At 52.5% G+C, this 20910-nt stretch overlaps 1 protein-coding gene across 4 annotated transcripts in view; it reads right to left on the bottom strand.

Annotated features, from left to right (window-relative positions):
- tnrc6c2 (trinucleotide repeat containing adaptor 6C2) overlaps positions 1 to 19604 on the bottom strand; it is a 72450-nt gene extending 52846 nt beyond the window's left edge. For all 4 annotated transcript variants that reach the window (XM_035405089.1, XM_035405090.1, XM_035405091.1 and 1 more), the window contains exons 1-2: positions 18736 to 19604; positions 2857 to 2956 (exon numbers count right to left, since the gene is read on the bottom strand). In XM_035405089.1, the coding sequence (XP_035260980.1) occupies positions 2857 to 2919 (63 nt within the window). In that variant the 5' untranslated portion in view covers positions 2920 to 2956; positions 18736 to 19604. The remainder of the gene's footprint in view (positions 1 to 2856; positions 2957 to 18735) is intronic.
- Positions 19605 to 20910: the final 1306 nt, after the last annotated feature.

Here is a 20910-nt window from a genome sequence, read left to right as displayed (position 1 = left end):
AGATCTGGACTCAAACTGAATCCAGTGTGCGCACTAATTCTGCAGTGTGAAAGAGCTGCTCCACACACAGATCTGGACTCAAACTGAATTCATATGTGCGCTCTAATTCTGCAGTGTGAAAGAGCTTCTCCACACACAGATCTGGACTCAAACTGAATCCATAGTGTGCACACTAATGCTGCAGTGTGAAAGAGCTGCTCCACACACAGATCGGGACTCAAACTGAATCCATAGTGTGCAAACTAATGCTGCAGTGTGACAGAGCTGCTCCACACACAGATCTGGACTCAAACTGAATCCATAGTGTGTGCACTAATGCTGCAGTGTGAAAGAGCCGCTCCACACACAGATCTGGACTCAAACTGAATCCATAGTGTGTGCACTAATGCTGCAGTGTGAAAGAGCTGCTCCACACACAGATCTGGACTCAAACTGAATCCATAGTGCGCACCCTAATGCTGCAGTGTGAAAGAGCCGCTCCACACACAGATCTGGACTCAAACTGAATCCATAGTGTGTGCACTAATGCTGCAGTGTGAAAGAGCTGCTCCACACACAGATCTGGACTCAAACTGAATCCATAGTGTGTGCACTAATGCTGCAGTGTGAAAGAGCTGCTCCACACACAGATCTGGACTCAAACTGAATCCATAGTGTGCACACTAATGCTGCAGTGTGAAAGAGCTGCTCCACACACAGATCTGGACTCAAACTGAATCCATAGTGCGCACCCTAATGCTGCAGTGTGAAAGAGCTGCTCCACACACAGATCTGGACTCAAACTGAATCCATAGTGTGCACACTAATGCTGCAGTGAGAAAGAGCTGCTCCACACACAGATCTGGACTCAAACTGAATCCATAGTGTGCACACTAATGCTGCAGTGAGAAAGAGCTGCTCCACACACAGATCGGGACTCAAACTGAATCCATAGTGTGCACACTAATGCTGCAGTGAGAAAGAGCTGCTCCACACACAGATCGGGACTCAAACTGAATCCATAGTGTGCACACTAATGCTGCAGTGAGAAAGAGCTGCTCCACACACAGATCTGGACTCAAACTGAATCCAGTGTGCACACTAATGCTGCAGTGTGATAGAGCTGCTCCACACACAGATCGGGACTCAAACTGAATCCATAGTGTGCACAGTAATTCTGCCGTGTGGAAGAACCGCTCCAGACAGTGCAGCTTCTGGGCCAAGACCAGGCACGCGGCACAAAGCCTCAAACACAGCCAGGGCTGCAACCCTACAATGAGCGGAGAAGGTTCCTGCAGGTAAGAGCTCTGACCCAACAGCCAGCCGGGCAGGAGTGTGCATAAGAACACACTGGCTCAGCATAAATGGGGAAGAAGGGGGCATAAGCCAATGACTACGGGCTGGCATCTCTCTCCTGTTCGACCACTAATCTGCCACTAATAAAATATAAACACAAGGCAGTTAGATGGGCTCAGAGACTAATCCACTGGATAATTTAATCACTCCCCAGGCGATCCCCAGCAAGCAGTCAGCAGTGTCCTCACCTGGACAGCAGCATATAGCACAGCACTGGCCTGCACTGACAGAGAGGGGGTATGGCTGCACTGCGGCAGGGAGAGGGGATATGGTTAGGGAGGTGCAGCAGGGAGCGGGGATATGGTTGGGGAGGTGCGGCAGGGAGAGGGGATAAGGTTAGGGAGGTGCAGCAGGGAGAGGGGATATGGTTGGGGAGGTGCAGCAGGTAGTGGGGATAAGGTTAGGGAGGTGCGGCAGGGAGCAGGGATAAGGTTAGGGAGGTGCGGCAGGGAGCAGGGATAAGGTTAGGGAGGTGCAGCAGGTAGTGGGGATAAGGTTAGGGAGGTGCGGCAGGGAGCAGGGATAAGGTTAGGGAGGTGCGGCAGGGAGCAGGGATAAGGTTAGGGAGGTGCAGCAGGGAGTGGGGATATGGTTGGGGAGGTGCAGCAGGGAGAGGGGATATGGTTGGGGAGCTGCAGCAGGGAGTGGGGATATGGTTGGGGAGGTGCAGCAGGCAGTGGGGATATGGTTGGGGAGGTGCGGCAGGGAGTGGGCATATGGTTGGGGAGGTGCGGCAGGGAGTGGGGGTATGGTTGGGGAGGTGCGGCAGGGAGTGGGGATATGGTTGGGGAGGTGCAGCAGGGAGTGGAGATATGGTTGGGGAGGTGCAGAAGGGAGTGGGGATATGGTTGGGGAGGTGCAGCAGGGAGTGGGGATATGGTTGGGGAGGTGCAGAAGGGAGAGGGGATAAGGTTAGGGAGGTGCGGCAGGGAGTGGGGGTGTGGATGGGGAGTGGGGATATGGCTGGGGAGTGGGGAGGTGCAGCGGGGAGTGCGGGTATGGTTGGGGAGGTACAGCAGGGAGTGGGGATATGGTTGGGGAGGTGCAGCAGGGAGTGGGGATATGGTTGGGGAGGTGCAGCGGGGAGTGGGGATATGGTTGGGGAGGTGCAGCGGGGAGTGGGGATATGGTTGGGGAGGTGCAGCAGGGAGTGGGGATAAGGTTAGGGAGGTGCAGCAGGGAGTGGGGATATGGTTGGGGAGCTGCAGCAGGGAGTGGGGATATGGTTGGGGAGGTGCAGCAGGGAGTGGGGATAAGGTTAGGGAGGTGCAGCAGGGAGTGGGGATAAGGTTAGGGAGGTGCAGCAGGGAGCGGGGATATGGTTGGGGAGGTGCAGCAGGGAGCGGGGATATGGTTGGGGAGGTGCAGCAGGGAGCGGGGATAAGGTTGGGGAGGTGCAGCAGGGAGCGGGGATAAGGTTGGGGAGGTGCAGCAGGGAGCGGGGATAAGGTTGGGGAGGTGCAGCAGGGAGCGGGGATATGGTTGGGTAAATGCAGGGGGGAGGAGGTCAGGTTTACCCACCTTTTTCTGAGCACTGTCCTTCTTTTTCTTCTCTTCTTGCTTTTTCTTTTTCTTTTCTTCCATCAAATGATTCTCTTCTTGTGTTGCTTGCTTCTCTCGACTGGAAATAAAAAGGAAAAAAAGCTTTAACGCGCATGCGTAAGTACGGGAGTGAGCGCGTGTGTACGTGCACGTCTGGGTCAGCCTGAGGCCGAAGTGATGTCACACCTCCAAAGCCTTCCACAGAGACCCAGCCCCGCCTCAGACACAAGCGCGCGTGCGCTAAGGCTAACGCAGCTCTGCACTGCTCAGCGTACGGGCTGTGGAGCACAGGCCCGTCACCAGCACCGCCTCAGACCCACACACCGCCTCAGACACACACATCCCCTCAGACACACACACCGCCTCAGACACACACATCCCCTCAGACCCACACACCACCTCAGACACACACATCCCCTCAGACACACACACCGCCTCAGACACACACATCCCCTCAGACACACACACCGCCTCAGACACACACATCCCCTCAGACACACACACCGCCTCAGACACACACATCCCCTCAGACCCACACACCGCCTCAGACACACACATCCCCTCAGACACACACACCGCCTCAGACACACACCCCGCCTCAGACACACACCCCTTCAGACACACACCCCGCCTCAGACACACACACCCCCTCAGACCCACACACCCCCTCAGACACACACACCGCCTCAGACACACACACCCCCTCAGACCCACACTGCCTCAGACCCACACACCCCCTCAGACCCACACACCCCCTCAGACACACACACCGCCTCAGACACACACACCCCCTCAGACCCACACTGCCTCAGACCCACACACCGCCTCAGACACACACCCCCTCAGACCCACACACCCCCTCAGACCCACACTGCCTCAGACCCACACACCGCCTCAGACACACACCCCCTCAGACCCACACTGCCTCAGACCCACACACCGCCTCAGACACACACCGCCTCAGACCCACACCCCCTCAGACCCACACACCGCCTCAGACCCACACACCGCCTCAGACCCACACTTTAAAGAGTGCTCAGCAGGGCTCAGAAGGCTCCGGGGCAGAGGAAGCCTTCCCCCCCAAAAACGCTGTTTCTCTTGGCAGCTCCGGCGGGGGAGGCCTCCTTTCCCGTAAACCATCGGGGAGCTCTGAGGAAACGGGAGTGGGGGAGGCCGCCCCCTAACCGCGCCCCGCCTGGCGGTGGGAGGGGCCAGGACACGCCTTCCCACCCGACACCGAAGCCGTCAGCGATCGACCCACTGAGAAACACCCCTCAGTGAGAGGCGCGACGAAATTGAGCCAATTTACTCCAGTACCGCTTGTACAGCCGCTTATGAGGAAACAAGCGACATTATTTATTCCACAATTCCGGTCCGTGGGGTCCATCCGGTCCTTCAGCCGAAAAACATTTTTGAGAGCGCGTGCAGCCCAATGCCAGAAAAAACTAAAATAATAGCAATAAAAACGATAATAGGTTTCAGGGGAATACAGCTTTACGCCGTTTCGACAAAACCATTGACGACTTCTGAAAAAATTAAGAGTAAGATCAGGCTAAATATCTTCACTGGGGAATCAGGGAGACAAGAGGGGGGAGAGAGGGCGAACGAGAGGGAGATTGAGATGGAGAGAGGGAGACAGACAGCGAGAGGGAGATGGAGAGGAGAGTGAGCGGGAGATGGGGAGGAGAGAGAGAGCGAGCAGGAGATAGAGAGGGGGAGAGAGGGAGAGGGAGATGGGGAGGAGACAGTGAGAGGGAGATGGGGAGGAGAGAGAGAGCAGGAGATAGAGAGGGGGAGAGAGGGAGAGGGAGATGGAGAGGGGGACAGAGAGCGAGAGGGAGATGGAGAGGGGGAGAGAGATGGAGAGGGGGAGAGAGAGCGAGAGGGAGATGGGGAGGAGAGAGAGAGCGAGAGGGAGATGGAGAGGGGGAGCGAGAGGGAGATGGAGAGGGGGAGAGAGAGCGAGAGGGAGATGGAGAGGGGGAGAGAGAGGGAGAGGGAGATGGAAAGGGGGAGAGAGAGGGAGAGGGAGATGGAGAGGAGAAGAGAGAGGGAGAGATGGAGAGGGGGAGAGAGAGCGAGAGGGAGATGGAGAGGGGGAGAGAGAGCGAGAGGGAGATGGAGAGGGGGAGAGAGAGCGAGAGGGAGATGGAGAGGGGGAGAGAGAGCAAGAGGGAGATGGAGGGGGAGAGAGAGGGAGAGGGAGATGGGGAGGAGAGAGAGAGCGAGCAGGAGATAGAGAGAGAGCGCGGTGACCTGTTGACAACAGCAGATGGAGGCTGTCTGAGCGCCCGACATTCAGCTGCTCTCCCTCGTTAGCGCTCAGCCCCCGTTAGCGCTCTCCCTCGTTAGCGCTCAGCCCCCGTTAGCGCTCGCCCTCGTTAGCGCTCGTCCCCGTTAGCGCTCTCCCCGTTAGCGCTCTCCCCCGTTAGCGCTCTCCCCCGTTAGCGCTCGTCCCCGTTAGCGCTCTCCCCCGTTAGCGCTCTCCCCCGTTAGCGCTCGTCCCCGTTAGCGCTCTCCCCCGTTAGCGCTCAGCCCCCGTTAGCGCTCTCCCCCGTTAGCGCTCGTCCCCGTTAGCGCTCTCCCCCGTTAGCGCTCGTCCCCGTTAGCGCTCTCCCCCGTTAGCGCTCTCCCCCGTTAGCGCTCAGCCCCCGTTAGCGCTCAGCCCCCGTTAGCGCTCGCCCCCGTTAGCGCTCAGCCCCCGTTAGCGCTCTCCCCCGTTAGCGCTCGTCCCCGTTAGCGCTCTCCCCCGTTAGCGCTCTCCCCCGTTAGCGCTCTCCCCCGTTAGCGCTCAGCCCCCGTTAGCGCTCTCCCCCGTTAGCGCTCTCCCCCGTTAGCGCTCTCCCCCGTTAGCGCTCGTCCCCGTTAGCGCTCTCCCCCGTTAGCGCTCTCCCCCGTTAGCGCTCGTCCCCGTTAGCGCTCTCCCCCGTTAGCGCTCTCCCCCGTTAGCGCTCTCCCCCGTTAGCGCTCGCCCCCGTTAGCGCTCAGCCCCCGTTAGCGCTCAGCCCCCGTTAGCGCTCTCCCCCGTTAGCGCTCTCCCCGTTAGCGCTCTCCCCCGTTAGCGCTCGTCCCCGTTAGCGCTCTCCCCCGTTAGCGCTCTCCCCCGTTAGCGCTCTCCCCCGTTAGCGCTCGCCCCCGTTAGCGCTCAGCCCCCGTTAGCGCTCAGCCCCCGTTAGCGCTCTCCCCCGTTAGCGCTCTCCCCGTTAGCGCTCGCCCTCGTTAGCGCGCGGCACGGCGGGCGGGTCCGCAGCCAGGGGCCCTGGGCGCACGGCGCCTCCTGCGCCAAGGTCAGCGCGCACCGCCGCACACACAGAGACACGCCATCGCATTCACACGTCTAAATAAGCCGCACCTTCATCCAATTAGGCCGAATCGCGCAGGACACGGAGGGGTCAAGGAAAGAGCGCAAGACCTTCTCTGGCTGAAAAGTACATAACAGCATGTTCAATAAACCCGCTGTGACTCTATCCCCTGGATAAGCATAACACTGCATAAGCGCGGCTGAGGAAAGGCATGGTCTGCATCACGGTAACAGTGCGGAGTGCGGGGGTGCGGGGTGCGGGGTGCGGGGTGCGGGGTGCGGGGTGCGGGGTGCAGCGGACCCCCTGCTCTCTGAAGGACGCCCGTCTCTGCGGTCGTACGCACGAGCCTCCCGAGCAGGCACAGCTCTCCATTGTTCACCTCGCTCTAAACAGACAGCCTCTCGCCCGCCCAGGACAATGGCCCATTGTGCCGTGTCCCCAGCCAATGGAAGGAGCTCATCTCTGATCTCCGCTGGACCCACATTCCCTCCCGGGGCGCTCGTCCCCCTCGGCAGGGTCACAAAGGGAGCAGCTGACGCGGGGGAGATGCACGGGCTCAGCCGGGGGGGGGGGGGGGTCCGGCCTGCCAAAAGCCAATCTGAAAACTCATTTGCTGGTATTGCTGTTTGCTGGGGGGGGGGAGGTGATGCCACTCAGAGAGACGGGCGGATCATGACAGACAGTCTCGGGGACGAGGCTGGAGCAGATGGGGGGGGGGGGGGGGTCAGATCTGCCCGTTACCGACTCTATTCTCATCTTGGCCACCCTGCACATCGCGCCACATCCTTCCCATAGGCCGCCCCTTAATCCCACAGCCAATCACAGCGCGCCGACCGCCTCGCGGGCAGCCGGCCGGCCAGCCCGCCCGCCCACCCCACCCCGGGGGAGTTTTTGGAAAAAGGGGGAGGGAGGCGGCATGAAGGAGTGCTCCAAATCCCCCCCCCCCCCCCCCCATGCGTTCCGTGGAAAGGACAGTACAGCTTTAAAAATATCCCCAACCCTTTGTGCGCTGGAATTTTCCAAAGATCGGGGGGCTGACATCCCCCCCGCTATAAATAGCCGCTCCTATCTCCAGGCCTCCGGCTCGGCGTAGGGCGGCTCTGCGGAACCACGGCGGCTCCCCCGCTTGATTTGTACGCCAATTTACGGCCTGTCGAGCGCCCGCGCGTTCGTTCCTTTTTCCTCTCGCGTCGATTTACTGCGGCGAGTCGACGATGTCCTCCGCGCCGCGGCTGCAGCCGCAATCAACGCGCCGGCGTTCGCTGCAGTATATCCGTTTTTACTGCGGGCGCGGGCGTTAAAAAGGGGCCCTCTCAGATTAGCCCTCTCTTCCCCCGCTCGCCCAGCGGAGGGGGGGGGGGTGGTGAGCGGGACCGTCCCGCTGATTAAGACGATGCCGTTTTCGTATCGGGCCAAGGACGGATTTGTGTCATTTATCAGCGCACGAACAGGAGCCGCTTCAGAAGCCCATCCATCACCCTCGGCCCGTCGCCCTGGCGACAGGACCCGGGGAGGGCAGGAGGACGGGGGCGAGCCGGGACCGAAAGGAGATCTTCTCCTCGTGTCCGGAGACAAGCTGCCAGTCAGCCGGCCGGCCGGGCGGGCGGGCGGGCGGGCGGGCGGGGCCCAGGGCTGCCGCCCGTACGGGAGTGGAATTAAAAGGGCGGAAAGGAAGGGGTGTCCGGTGGCGCAGCCTGTAGAGCGCTGTCCGCATGCTCGTTGCGAGCCGCGACGGCGGCGGTTCGAGTCCGACCGCGAGACCTGCCTCTCTCTCCTCCCCTGTTCTTCCTGTCTCTCTACACTGTTCTGTCCAATGAATGCAGAAAAAGCCCAAACAAACAAAAAATGGCGGAAAGGAGGCGAGCGGGTGTCAATGTGAGATCGGGCCCGACGTCGGCGCTGCTGAAACTACCGAATCCCGCGTTCGCACAGCCAGCAACTGGGTGGAACGGGTCGCTCGAGTGAACTATACTGAGGGCAGGGAAGAGCATCCTGTGGTGTCCTCTAATTCAGCTACAAATATTTCTGATGAAGAGAAAAAACAGCAACACAAATGATAGCAGAGACATACGTAATAGATTACTATTTAAGGTTGTATTGTTATAGGCTACCATAGCTAAAATTAGCATTTATCTGGCTCGTGCGATTGTTGTATCGTTTTATTCGCACAATAATATAACTCGAATACCTTACCATCCATACCAACGGCAGTCACAAGTGCAGACTAAGCATCAATTTTAGGTGCTTGACCCTGCACTGCTGGTACGATACTGGGTTTGACTGCTATACCACAATTATAAGCTTTTCCTCCTTTTTTCTGCACAGAGTAAACCAGGCAGCGCAATTATTCACAGAAAGGTTTATTCACAGAAAGGTATTCTCGTGGCTGGAGAATAATAGGACGCTGGAAACTCTGATTGGCTGTTGATGGGCGATGCCCGGGAAAAGATAAACCGTGGGCGACATTTTTCGGGCGACTTTGGCTGTTCGCTCAGCTGCCCAGTAGCTGGCCGTCACTCAGCTTCATAGCGAATGAACGGACTTGAAATCTCAGAGACGTCAGACAACGCAGCCCTCAACCCTTCGCCTGCGAGCAGAACGGGGCGCGGCACGCATGGAGGAAGCATGGGGCAGGGGGGCACGCGGGCATGGGGCATGTGGCAGGGGGGGCACGGGGGCACAGGCCAGGAGGCAGGGGGGGCATGAGGGCACAGGCCAGGAGGCAGGGGGGTAACGAGGGCACGGGGCATGCCCTCTTCCCTTCCTCTCACATTCCCAAATGACTCTTACAGGAGGCCGGACCAAGGGCGGGGGCGGAGAGGGCATCCGAAAGAGCAGGGGGGACGTCCCGGCACGCACGCCACAAGTGTGGGGGGGGGCTCTGCACCGTGCAGACGGGACTGCAGCGTTACAAGGCCTCACAGCTGCGCCCACAGCTGTGTCCATTCCTCTCTCTCACGCACGCGCACACATGTACAGCTACACGCACATACGCATGCATACACACACATCACGCACACACACGCTCTCACATGTACAGCTGCACACACACACGCACACACACGCTCTCACATGTACAGCTACACACACATACGCACACATCACGCACACACACGCTCTCACATGTACAGCTACACACATACGCACACATACACACACATACGCACACGCACGCTCTCACATGTACAGCTACACACATACGCACACATACACACACATACGCACACGCACGCTCTCACATGTACAGCTACACACACATACATACACACACATTACGCACACGCTCTCACATGTACAGCTACACAAATACGCACACATACACACATCACGCACATGCACGCTCTCACATTACAGCTACACACACATACGCACACATACACACACATCACGCACGCTCTCACATGTACAGCTACACACACATACGCGCACATACACACACATCACGCACGCGCGCACACACATACTGTACATGGCCAAAAGTATACAGACATACAACTGACATGCAACATCTCATCTGAAATTATGGGCATTCATATAGTGTTGGTCCACCCTTTTCTGCTATCCAAAGATCGGGATAACAACCCCCACTCTTCTGGGAAGGCGTCATACTAGGGTGTTGGGTTTGCTGCAGGGATTTAATTCCATTCAGCCAGAAGAGCATTAGCGAGCTGGGTACTGATTGGGCGATTAGGCCTGGCTCCCAGATGGCTCTCCAACTGACACCAAAGGTACTGGATGGGGTTGAGGTCAGGGCACTGGGCAGGCCGGTCGAGTCCTTCCACACTGTTCTGGACAAAACCATCTCTATATGGACCTCGCTGTGTGCCCAGGGGCACAGTCGTGCTGAAACAGGGCCTTCCCCAAACTATTGATGAAGTACAGAACCATCCAGAATGTGATCATATGCCGTAGCATTAAGATTTGCCATCACTGGAAATAAGGGGCCAAGCCAAAACCATGAAAAACAGCCCCAGATACTTTTGGTCATATAGTGTACATACACATGAGCACGTACTCACTTGCAAATATGCCCCGATGCACATACACACAAAGACCTCTCACACACGTATGTGCATGCACGCACACGCACACTTTGACCTGAACACACACTATACTGTGCGGAGGACTGAACTTTCAAACATGCACGAAGACCTGGCATAAAAAGCAGCTGCGGGCCTCTGGTACCACGGTGAGAGGGGGGGGGAGAGGGGAGAGAGAGGAGGGGGAGAGGGGAGAGAGGGGTCAGAGGAGAGAGGGGAGAGAGAGAGGAGAGGGGAGAGGCCATCGGGACGGCAGCAGCCGAGCCCCAGAGCTCCCCAAAACAAAAGCAAAAAAAAACACTAAAACAAAAAGCACAACGGTGACAGTCACAGCAGCACCAATTAAAATACGGCAGCCGCTGCAGCCGGCGGAGTCTGGTGCTGCCGACAAACGGCAAGAACAAAGACGCGCCATCGTCTGCGGCGGGGGAAACAGGGCAGGATCCAGGCAAGGGAATAAACCCGCAACAGGCAGAGCGCGGGAGAGGAGAAGCAAGGCTGTTTATTTCATCCCTCCATCCCTCCATCCATCCATCCTGCTGCGTGGGAGTGTTTAGGGGCACCTTCGTGGAGAGGGCGGGGGGGGCTGGGGGCTGGGGGGCTGGGGGGGCGAGGCGAGGCGGGGTGAGCTGGGGGGGTGGGGGGGGCGAGAGGAAGCAGGGGCGGGGCACAGCGAGGGCCCTGTGTGCAGAACCAGACGTTCTGGGCACGGGGCCAGAAATGCCAGCGCTGTAAGACAAACTGAGCGCGGCGGCCCCGAGGGGGGGGGCTCTAACGCTAACCCCCCCCCCCCCCCCCTCACCCCAGCCCCCCGCCAGCCGTCCTGCCGCTTCAGAAACCCGCCGCTGCCCCGGCACTTTTACACGCCAGCTAACCGACCTGCGGCCTCGCCCGGGACACACCCGCGAAACGGAACGAGCGGTCCGAACCAACGGGCCGACACGCCGCCGCGTGCCCCTCTCCGACAGACCGCCACGCCCGCTCAGCGCTGAACCGGGCCTGGTGATGCCGAGGACGCCGGGGGGGGGGGGGGGGGGGGGGGGCGGCCCCCTCCCTGTTAAACTCCGCTCCAACGACGGCTTACTCCACCGCAGAAAGAAAAACCTGAGACCGCAGGGTTTGCTTACTGTCCAATGAGCTTTATCTACACCGCGCAAAGCAAAGCCAGCCCCGTGTAAAACGACACACTTCAGTCACTTATCGCCCTCTTCCAGGAATCACGCCGCCGGGGCTCGGAATGGAAACTTAACCATGACGGGTTACTGTGACCCAGAGACTACCGCATCATTACTGAGCCTTATAAACAAACAACATCAACACACACACACACACAAAACAAGCAGAGGGCCATCTGCACTCCCACTGCTGCCACCGCCAATGACATCATCCTACAAGGCAGGACCCCCCCGCGGCGGGCGCGGCCTAGCCGTTAGCCACCTGTGTGACACGAGTGCTCCCGTACAGCCAATCACGGCCCTGCCGGAGCCACGCTCGCATCCTCTGTTTGCCGCTCCCGCCTGGCGCTGTACACAGGGCCTACGTGCACATGCTCGATCAACCCAAAGCAACACAGCCAGCGGCGAAAGCACCCTGGACCGGATTAGGAATGATCCAGCGGGTTTTTCACTTCCTTAATGGAGACTCAACTCAATCACTGCAGGCCCTGTTGAGCCTGTCCAGCTGTGGTTACAGCTCTAACACCAACTCCTCATTTCTTAATTATTGCCTTTTCAAGCCCGGCCATCGCAACTGTCCACCCACCCCATACATGCCTTGTGGCTACATGCGAGGACGCAGGAAGTACACCTGGCCGCCAAGGGGTTGGGTCTCCAGGCCGGGCCGTTCTTATTGGCTGACGGGCACACATAGCAGCAGCCAACGCAGCCCTCGTCAGTAAAAAAACGTCAAGGAACGGAAAACCCGGAAACGCAAACCCCGATTTCTCGCCGACGACTTTAACTGAAATCACCATTCTGCACACAAGACCTCATTAACGTTACATACGTGCGCTCGTACATCCATGTGCACAGGGGCTACATTCACGCTTCATAAACCACCAACGACGCAAACCGATTTCTCCGGGTGGATTTCTCCTAGCGCTTGGCACATTTCGGCACGTTTAAGTGCGCATCTCGAATGCCAAGAACGGATGCAGTTCCGGGACTACAAAATGACATCACCGGCCGGTCTTCCACTGGCAGCGCCGATAGGGCACGAGTAGGACGTGTGAAATGACTCGGTCACTGAGAGAGGCCCAGAGAACAGCTCACAAGCAGGGAGGAGAGCAGCTTCACTCTAACAGGAGGCGCACGGCTCCTCAAAAGGGCTCTACGGACCACGGCGGCGTTGAGCTGAGGGGCCGCCGTTCTCATCCATTTCATTCTTGCACTTCACAAAAGGAGGGGCAGAATAAGAAGGCAAGAAAGGCAGGGTAACACAATAAGAAATGTGGCGGTCCAGTGCGTAGTCAACACTATTGACTCTGTAGAGGAGAGTGAAAGGCCCCTTGCGCTGTGCTTAAAAAGATTACTGCATTTCCACCGAGCTCCACCAAAGAGAGATCAGCGAAATGGGACCGCAATGCGTGTGGAACATGTACAAAAACAACGCACACGCAGGGCAGGTCCATGATGTCATCGCCACACAGGAAACAGCACGGCCACCTTGTCAGAGCTGAACTGGACAATCAGGACGTTTCCAAGGATACAGAAGTGCTAAACCACCTAACTGTGTCCATAGCCTTAGCTGCTCCATACACATTCAACCAAAAAAAGGCAGGGGTCACCAAAACATTTTCAAGCTCCAATGTATATAGGCTATGTTAAACAAAATGATTTGTTCTCTGAGAACAACCCATTAGTTGTTCTTTAAAATATTTATTCTTATACGTAAGTGGGGAACAATGACACAACAACCCGTTTTACACATCTCTAAAACTATTTTAACTTTAAAATAAAATTTAAAAAATAAAAAATCTCACACGGCGCTCTTCAAAAAACTGTGTGTTGTGCATTTTGACTTAAATTCTTCAAGAATTGATTCACCCAAACATCTGCAGTTCACTTTTACTGATAACAGAGCCCCGTTTGCTATTCAATGTGCACCGTGCACACATTTGTACAGGTGATATTTATTCTCAAAATGAAGCATTCTTCCTCTCCCCGCTTCAGACCTTATGAACATATGGGATCATACTCTGCATCTAACGAGTCCTCCAAGTTTGCCTAGCATGTCTTCTGCACCAACAGGCACAATTATTATTATAATAATAATAGCATTCACTTATATTAAGCTAGGCATGAACGAGGTGGTTACAGAGTATAAACTGGCTGAGACCACTGTGGCCATCATAAATGAGCTAATTGTTGTAGGTGAACCTTGCATGACATCCAGAATTCTCACACCGTGTGTCTGAAGAGAGCAATTTTAAGCAAAGGTCCATAAGGACACCCCTAAGAGCAGAAACAGCCAATCAATGCAACACAAACTGCACTGTAATCAAGGCAACCTGTGTGGTCTTCGAAGCTGAAACACCTCGGGCTACAAAGACATACGACCGCTTCAATGAGGTCTAAATTACATGCACGCGGTCCTGAGAGCGACAGAGCCAGCATCATAAAGGGATGTGTTAACAGCAAAGCGTGTAATTACTGCAAACATACACCCAGCCTAACTGTTCCACATAGCACTGAAAAGTCCTGAATGCAGCAGGTCTGCACTCCGACAAGAGACAGAAATCGAAGAGGACGGACAGCATCTTGGGTCATTTTCCTGATGACTGGTCCCATCCTTCTTCCCCCGTGGTCGACCAGAGTTCCAAATGGAAATTGAATTCATCCAATCATAATTCACCTAGAAATCATTAATTGTCTGGGCTGGTTAGTGGTCTACAGTATCCTGTGCACCCAGACACCTGATGGTGCTTTTCCCCGGAGAACAAGAAAGAAGTCACCGGGAGCGCCAGGTTCTGCTATGTAGACCTCGATCTCCAGAGGGTGTTCGCGGCCACTACGACAGTCAAACCCAAACTCTTTAATTACACCACCTGAAATCTCCTGGGGGAAAAAAAACCAAAAGCCCTCCCCCAGGAGATGCAAGGCAAACACATCTCCAGCCTAACCACAGCCACGCCTCCGTGGCCACCTGCAGCAATAAGCTCGAGCAGAGAGCACGCGAGCAGCCAAAGAAATGGCAGCTTGTTTGGTTCTGGCACAAAAGATTCCGAACGCGAATTTATTGAAGTCACGAGCCGCACTTGGATTGCGCCATCTTAAGAGTGTTAAGTGCAAAGATGCGGCTGTAATGGCAGCCGTTCCATCTGTTTTTCCAGGCAGAACTACCCTGGCTCGCAGTAGTAGCCTACTCTTCCACTAGCATTTCTGGACCAGTGTGGAAGAACAGGGAAGCCTGCCACTTCAGCCTGACCACAAAACCACGCTGCTCCATTTGTGTAGGAATGCCGTCAGAATGAAACAACTTGCGCAAGTGGAGCGTTAAAAACTCGAGCAGTGTGGGCTACACAGGTGGCAGTGTTCAATTAACACCTAGGGCAGTAAACTTTCAAGAGGAAATCCTTTTCACTAGTCCAGCAAACCAGAACGTATTTGATTAGGTTAATTTCATAACAGACCAAAAGGTAAACAGTCTATAACACTGGCAACTTTAAACAGGAATTAGGATTAGTCAGAATGTACGATGGTGCCCTTTTGAACAGGTAGCAGCGCTCAATCTTGTCTGATTCGCTGGAACCTTGGCTGTGGGGCAGGAGACGCTTTGCGAGAGGAAACGCGACAGAACCGCAAATCAAAACGAGGCCAGATTTTTCAGTCTGTGGTTCTCGATCCGAGTCCCGTCTGGTTTGTTTCCGTTCGTGCAGAAAGCAGCGAGCGGGGCGGCTTTCTCTTCCTGCGGCAGGGCCGCTCTCCTCAGCTCTCCTCAATTAACTGGCAGGGGGGGGGAGGCCGGCCCCCACCCTGCTGCCGGACATTCCCCTGGACCCACGCCAAGGTACACAGAGCCTCCGCGCTCGCTCCCCCCACACACCCCCCCAAAATCCTGCCCTGCTGCTCACATGGGCCAGACAGCCTCCGACTTCCTGATTTCAGGCTCTTACATCAGGGAGCAAGCCTGCACAACGTGCACTCGCGTTGTGCACACCCCCCCCCCCCAGCCCAAAAAAAAAAGATCAATTATACATACATGTTGTATCAAAGAAAGTAATCATTTGTTTTTAATCCATGCATTTGTGTCACTACTCCCTCTACAAACCGCAGCAATTTATTTATTTATGCAATTTGTTTCAGTCCCACGGCACCAACAGCAGGCTACAGCTGCCTGTCATAGGAGAAGCACTCACTAAAAGAACATATTTCAAAGGTAAGATTTTTTTACAAAGCTCAGATGTGTAACGATAATACAACCCTATTAAAAGAGGCATCAATAAAGAACAGCATGCGGTCTCGGGCAAAGTACACTCTTGACACCATTTTCATTTCACTCTTGAAATACCCTTATATCATTTATCACACTAAGTGTATTATCCCTGAGAATGCCACAATAACAGGCATTGCTACAGGGCAAATCCAGCAGAAGTCATTGAAATCTGCACGCTGCTGTCCTTCGTGTTTTGTCTGTGCCAGGATCGGATTCACAGAATCATCTATGCTCTGAAAGCATATGTCACAAACAGCACATACTTCAGACCTGGTACTTTAAAAAAAAAGTAACGGTGAGAACAAAAAAAGGGGGGGGGGGGCCTGACCGAAATGATACTGCATGAGTGACTGCAACATATTTGCATTTTTTTATTTTTTTAAACACCAATTACAACTTCGTACAAACAAATAATTCTGAACAGTGCAAGCCACCAGCCACCATTCTCCTGACTACATGGCGTACGGGTTAAGTACACCACGACAAGCTGTGACCCCTGCGGCCAGCATCCAATCAGGACAAGAATGGCCACCAAACCTCAAAGATAACTTCTGATGTGAGGGTCTGAGTTGGGGTGGCCTTCACCGGTAACTGCAGACACATGACGAACAGAACAGTATGATAATCAGGAGGCCAAGTGGCTTCCCCCCCCTCCCCCCCCATTCAATTTCAGTGAATGCAGAGACCCCCCCCCTTAACAGGCTTGGGTGCTGACAGAGGCCCCTTGACCCTGCAGAGAAAGCTAAGGGCTTGGCAGCTGGGCCACTCCGCTGTGGAGGGGAGGTGGGGGGGGGGGGGGGGGTGGGGGAACCCTGCCTGATTAACCACTGCAGCACATTAACCAAGCATGCCCCCCCCCCCCAGCCCAACATTAATGTCACACTCCCCAGTAAGCATGTCAGCATTCTCAGCCATAGCTCCACACATTTCACTGGCCCACTGGTGACTGACGACAGAGTTAATGCCGTGGTGACAGAGATGTCAAATAAGGGGAAAGAAATTGAAGGAGAAAATGATGCTCTTCAATTAAGACACGCAGGAAAGATATCAAAGCTGCAGCCCCGTGCCTGGGGACAGGACGCATCGCGAATGCAATGCAAGTCAGCGGCGGAATCAAAACCCTCGTGCGACTTTCACAGCATCGGAAACCAAGGCATGTCCTTATCGCTCCTTTACACAACAGCTGCAATTTCTCCCGGAGATAAGGCATATGCAAAGATGATAACAACAGGAAATTAAGAACGAAATGCAGATACATATATTGCCATAATACAAAAGCATGCAAGGTACAAACACAGGAAACTGACTACAGTGTATGATGTATGATATACTCTTAATATGTGGTTCTTAATCAGAAGACGGATGTATCACAAAACACATTACATTTTTATTGGGAAACATACCAGTCAGAAAACTCAAGTCAATTGTTTATTGGCGGATTCCTTGACTGACACACACACGCACGCGCGCGCGCCACACACACACTACTATACTCGTCCACACATCATCTGCTTCCGAGTACTGCTAGGATATACCAAGACGGTGTACCAGAGTGCCCTATCTGTGTACTTGCAGCCAACAGTAAATGCGCGTATGCTTTAGATATTCTGGAACGTAGTGGTGGAAGGTCGAATCGTTTCATCGCTGGCTGTGGAATCAGTAATAAAATTATTACTACCTTGTTAAAAAAAGCGTGGTCTTTTTTATTTTTCCGGTAATCCAACTCATTGATTTGAGCCATGTAAAAGAAAGGGGTCAAACCTTCAGAGCTCGCACCGATAGCATAATACCAAGAAGCCAACAAGACTTAAATTAAAATTTCCATATAGTATGCGGTATCCGTCACATTTCTGTTGCGTTTGCTCATATTTACTTAGCTCGGCATGACGCACGCATAGATAAAATCATTGCTTGTTTTCGAGTATTTTAATAAGAAATGTACATTTTTAAATACTGGTAGGACAGCTTCTTGGCTGGAAAGCACTTCTTGCGGGCATTCTTGCTTGCGTTGAACAGCAAACGTTACGTTCTTTATTCAACGCTAACCGACTACGTGTACAATTTTTTAAATCCATAAATTGTTTATTTTGTTCAGAAGGTTAAATCCAGTTACACTTAAACGAGTCCATCCCATAAGAAAATCTGAATACACCATAATTGATAATATCCATTGCATTTTCTACAAGTCATTTCATATTGCTCTCTCAAAGGTTATCAAAGTTACACTGCATAGAAGGACACAAAAAAATTCTAATGCGTTTCTCGTTCGATGTACCGCTAAAATATCTAAAATGCTTAAACAAATACAAATCAATGTTTGTATTATTCTATTCTGAGAATAAGGTCAAATGTGAATCAGATGTGATACGTTAAAAACTGAATTATTTGTTTTTGCAAATACCGTTTCAGCCCTCAATGGCGTATATCGCATAATATTCGATTTTATCGGTGCAGTAACTGCAGTTATCTCGTTAGACGGTTTATTCTCTAAATTGTTGAACATGCATGACCTATATCAATGAATAAAAATAATAAAACATCCAATGCCGGAGTAATAATAATAAAACCGCACAGATTACTAGTAAATAAATGTTCGAAATTTTCAACGTCAGCAAGCGAAGATAAGGAGCGTTAGCTGCCAACCTAGTAACTTGCAATGCTTAAAAAACCGACGGAGGAAATAGAGTTGCGCTACCGTTTTCTAAATGCAATCCACAGTAGCCGGTACGATTAGCTGGTTAAAAAAAAAAGAATTTAAATTCGCCGACGATTCATATGGTAACATTATGAAGCAACCCAAATAACTGGTTAGCGAGCTAACATTAAATAACTGCCATCACTAAAAGGGAGCCAGCAACAAATCGCAACATCGCAAGCAAACGTTAACTTACCGAGCTGATGTCGCCCATAACCCGCAACGGTACCCAACAGCAGAGCTGGCTACCATACTAACGTTAGTTATCAACAAATGACCGGTCCTGGCAGTCCAGGTTATAACCCTGCATGCTCTAGTCTAAAACGACCAAAATGGTAATTTCAGCATTCAACATAACTAGCGAATGGTAATGAACACATTTTCTTACCTTAATAATCACAAGTTGGGCTTTGGCAGGTTTCAAAATAAAGATTGTTGCACGAAGAAACAAAAGCAGAACATCTTCTCCCTTATCTTTTCTGAAATGTACCCGTAACTAATGACAAATCAGGCGAGCAGTCGCAGTAAGTGCCTAACCAGCTTAGCGAACAATCGCAAAAATATTACTTAAGCAGCCTTTGTTTAGTAGCGAGTTTGCTATCTGGAATAAAAATTAAGCATACACTTGCTCCACGAGCAGGAATTGTTTTCAAATTAGCAATCCAAGAACATAACAGAACTTCAAAATTAAAGCGCTGCTAGAGGAAAATGATGTCAATAATTGTTTGTCTGTTAGCTTGCTAGCAAGCTAGCTAGCCAGCTAGCAAAAGCAGGAGCACATACTTTGCTAGCTAGCTCTACTAGCTAGCTAACTTAGCTACCTAACTAGCTAGCTAGCTAGTCAGCTATGTCAGTACTTATAGCTAGCGAACTATTCACTAACTACAATTTGGGGAAAAAACGAAACAGGCAGTTACAAGTTTTTTTTCTGGCGACTTCACATCGAAGACGATGGTTGTTATGTTAAAGTGCAAAATAAATGCTTTAGCTAGCAAGCTAGCTAAAACCTGCGCCTAGCGAGCTATCCAGTTTGCAAAAATGCAATTTAAATCCAAGAAAGGAATTTCTTGAGATATCCAATTCTTGGAGAGGAAAGACTGACCCAGATCTCCGTGAAAATAAAAATAATTCGCTATTAGCAAGCTGTAGTAATCACCATACAGAGCTTTCAGTGATTTCTCATTGACGGCGCTCACGCAGCCATTTTGTTGAAACTGACAACGGCTGCTTGCTTCTAAGCCGAAATAAAACAGGAAGTGGCCCCCGTGCCCCAGCTGCTGGTCACGTGATATCAACTAACAAACAAACTCTCTCCTCTCTAAAAAAAGATACACACGTTAGCTCCGCCTTTTCGTTTCCCTGACAACGGCGGTCTGGCAACCTATCATCCCGTCCAGCTCTCAACCGAGACTGCGAGCCTTGCGCCTGCGGATGAACAATTCCGTGCAATGCCAGTTCATGGGAATTAATGCACATCATAGTCCAGTCAACTGTACAATCGAATCCTAAACAATTGTGTATAATACAAACAATTTCAATGTTAAAATTGAAAGCTTTTATCCCTTTAGCGTGAGGTACTAGGCAAACCAAATATGTATGCTTATTGTTACCATTGTCATTATAAAAGTTAAAGGTTTCGGTAAAGATTTACCAGCAGGACGCACGCGCACACGCGCGCGCGCACACACACACACACACACACACACACACACACACACATATATATATATTTATTTATTTATTTTTTCTTTTTTTTTCAGCATGGTCGGTTTTTATCCATAATAATACAGGAGATCTATAAAATTTACAACAGAACACGAAGGATTTCTATAATCATTCCCATATTTAAAAAAAAAAAAAAAAATCCCCATAAGATAAGGACTGCATGTTGGCAGTTTACATTTGTGGAGGACTTTGCTGGCAATAGATGAGAGAAACTACAAGTACAGTAGCTCGCAGAGACAAATTACATGGAACAGTGCAGAAACCAAATTAAATATCTGTTTTCCCAACAGACCTCTGTGCCATAACTGTCACCCTACTCCTGACGTATCTTGCTGCTGCGCTGGGCTTTGGCCCCCACTCATTCACAGCTCGCTATTCTCATGGAAATGTCTGCAGTCTTTGGAAGTAGGTCAGGACTTGGGTTCACAAAGGATTCAACTGACCACCAGCACCTACACAAGGCCAAAAAGCAGAACCAGGACCAGAGAAGGCTTTATTGCGGTTTGAAATCTCTCTTTGTTTTTGCAGCTGACCACCAAGTGAAAAAAGCCTGAAACGCCTGCGTGTTGACGGCTACACCATATTAAATGGTTGAGTGAATTAAAAAAAAAAAAATGCTTCTTGCCCTTAAATACATTAGTGTAGAGTTATTTTGGTAAATTACCCACTGTAAGTGAAGGAAACGCATTATCTTTTTTTTTTGCATTATAACTACGTAAAGTCAAAACAATTATCTTTAAATATCACACAGGAATGGCAAGTGAAATGAAAGGGCAGGGGGTGTGTGAGGTAGGGGGAGGGGTGCAATTGTTGTGACTCCTTCTGATTTCTGAGATGC

This window comes from Anguilla anguilla, chromosome 2 (genome assembly GCF_013347855.1).
Source record: "Anguilla anguilla isolate fAngAng1 chromosome 2, fAngAng1.pri, whole genome shotgun sequence".
Classification (NCBI taxonomy): Eukaryota; Metazoa; Chordata; class Actinopteri; order Anguilliformes; family Anguillidae; genus Anguilla; species Anguilla anguilla.
Note: the sequence above shows the minus strand (reverse complement) of the source record. Positions and strands in the feature narration are given on the sequence as shown.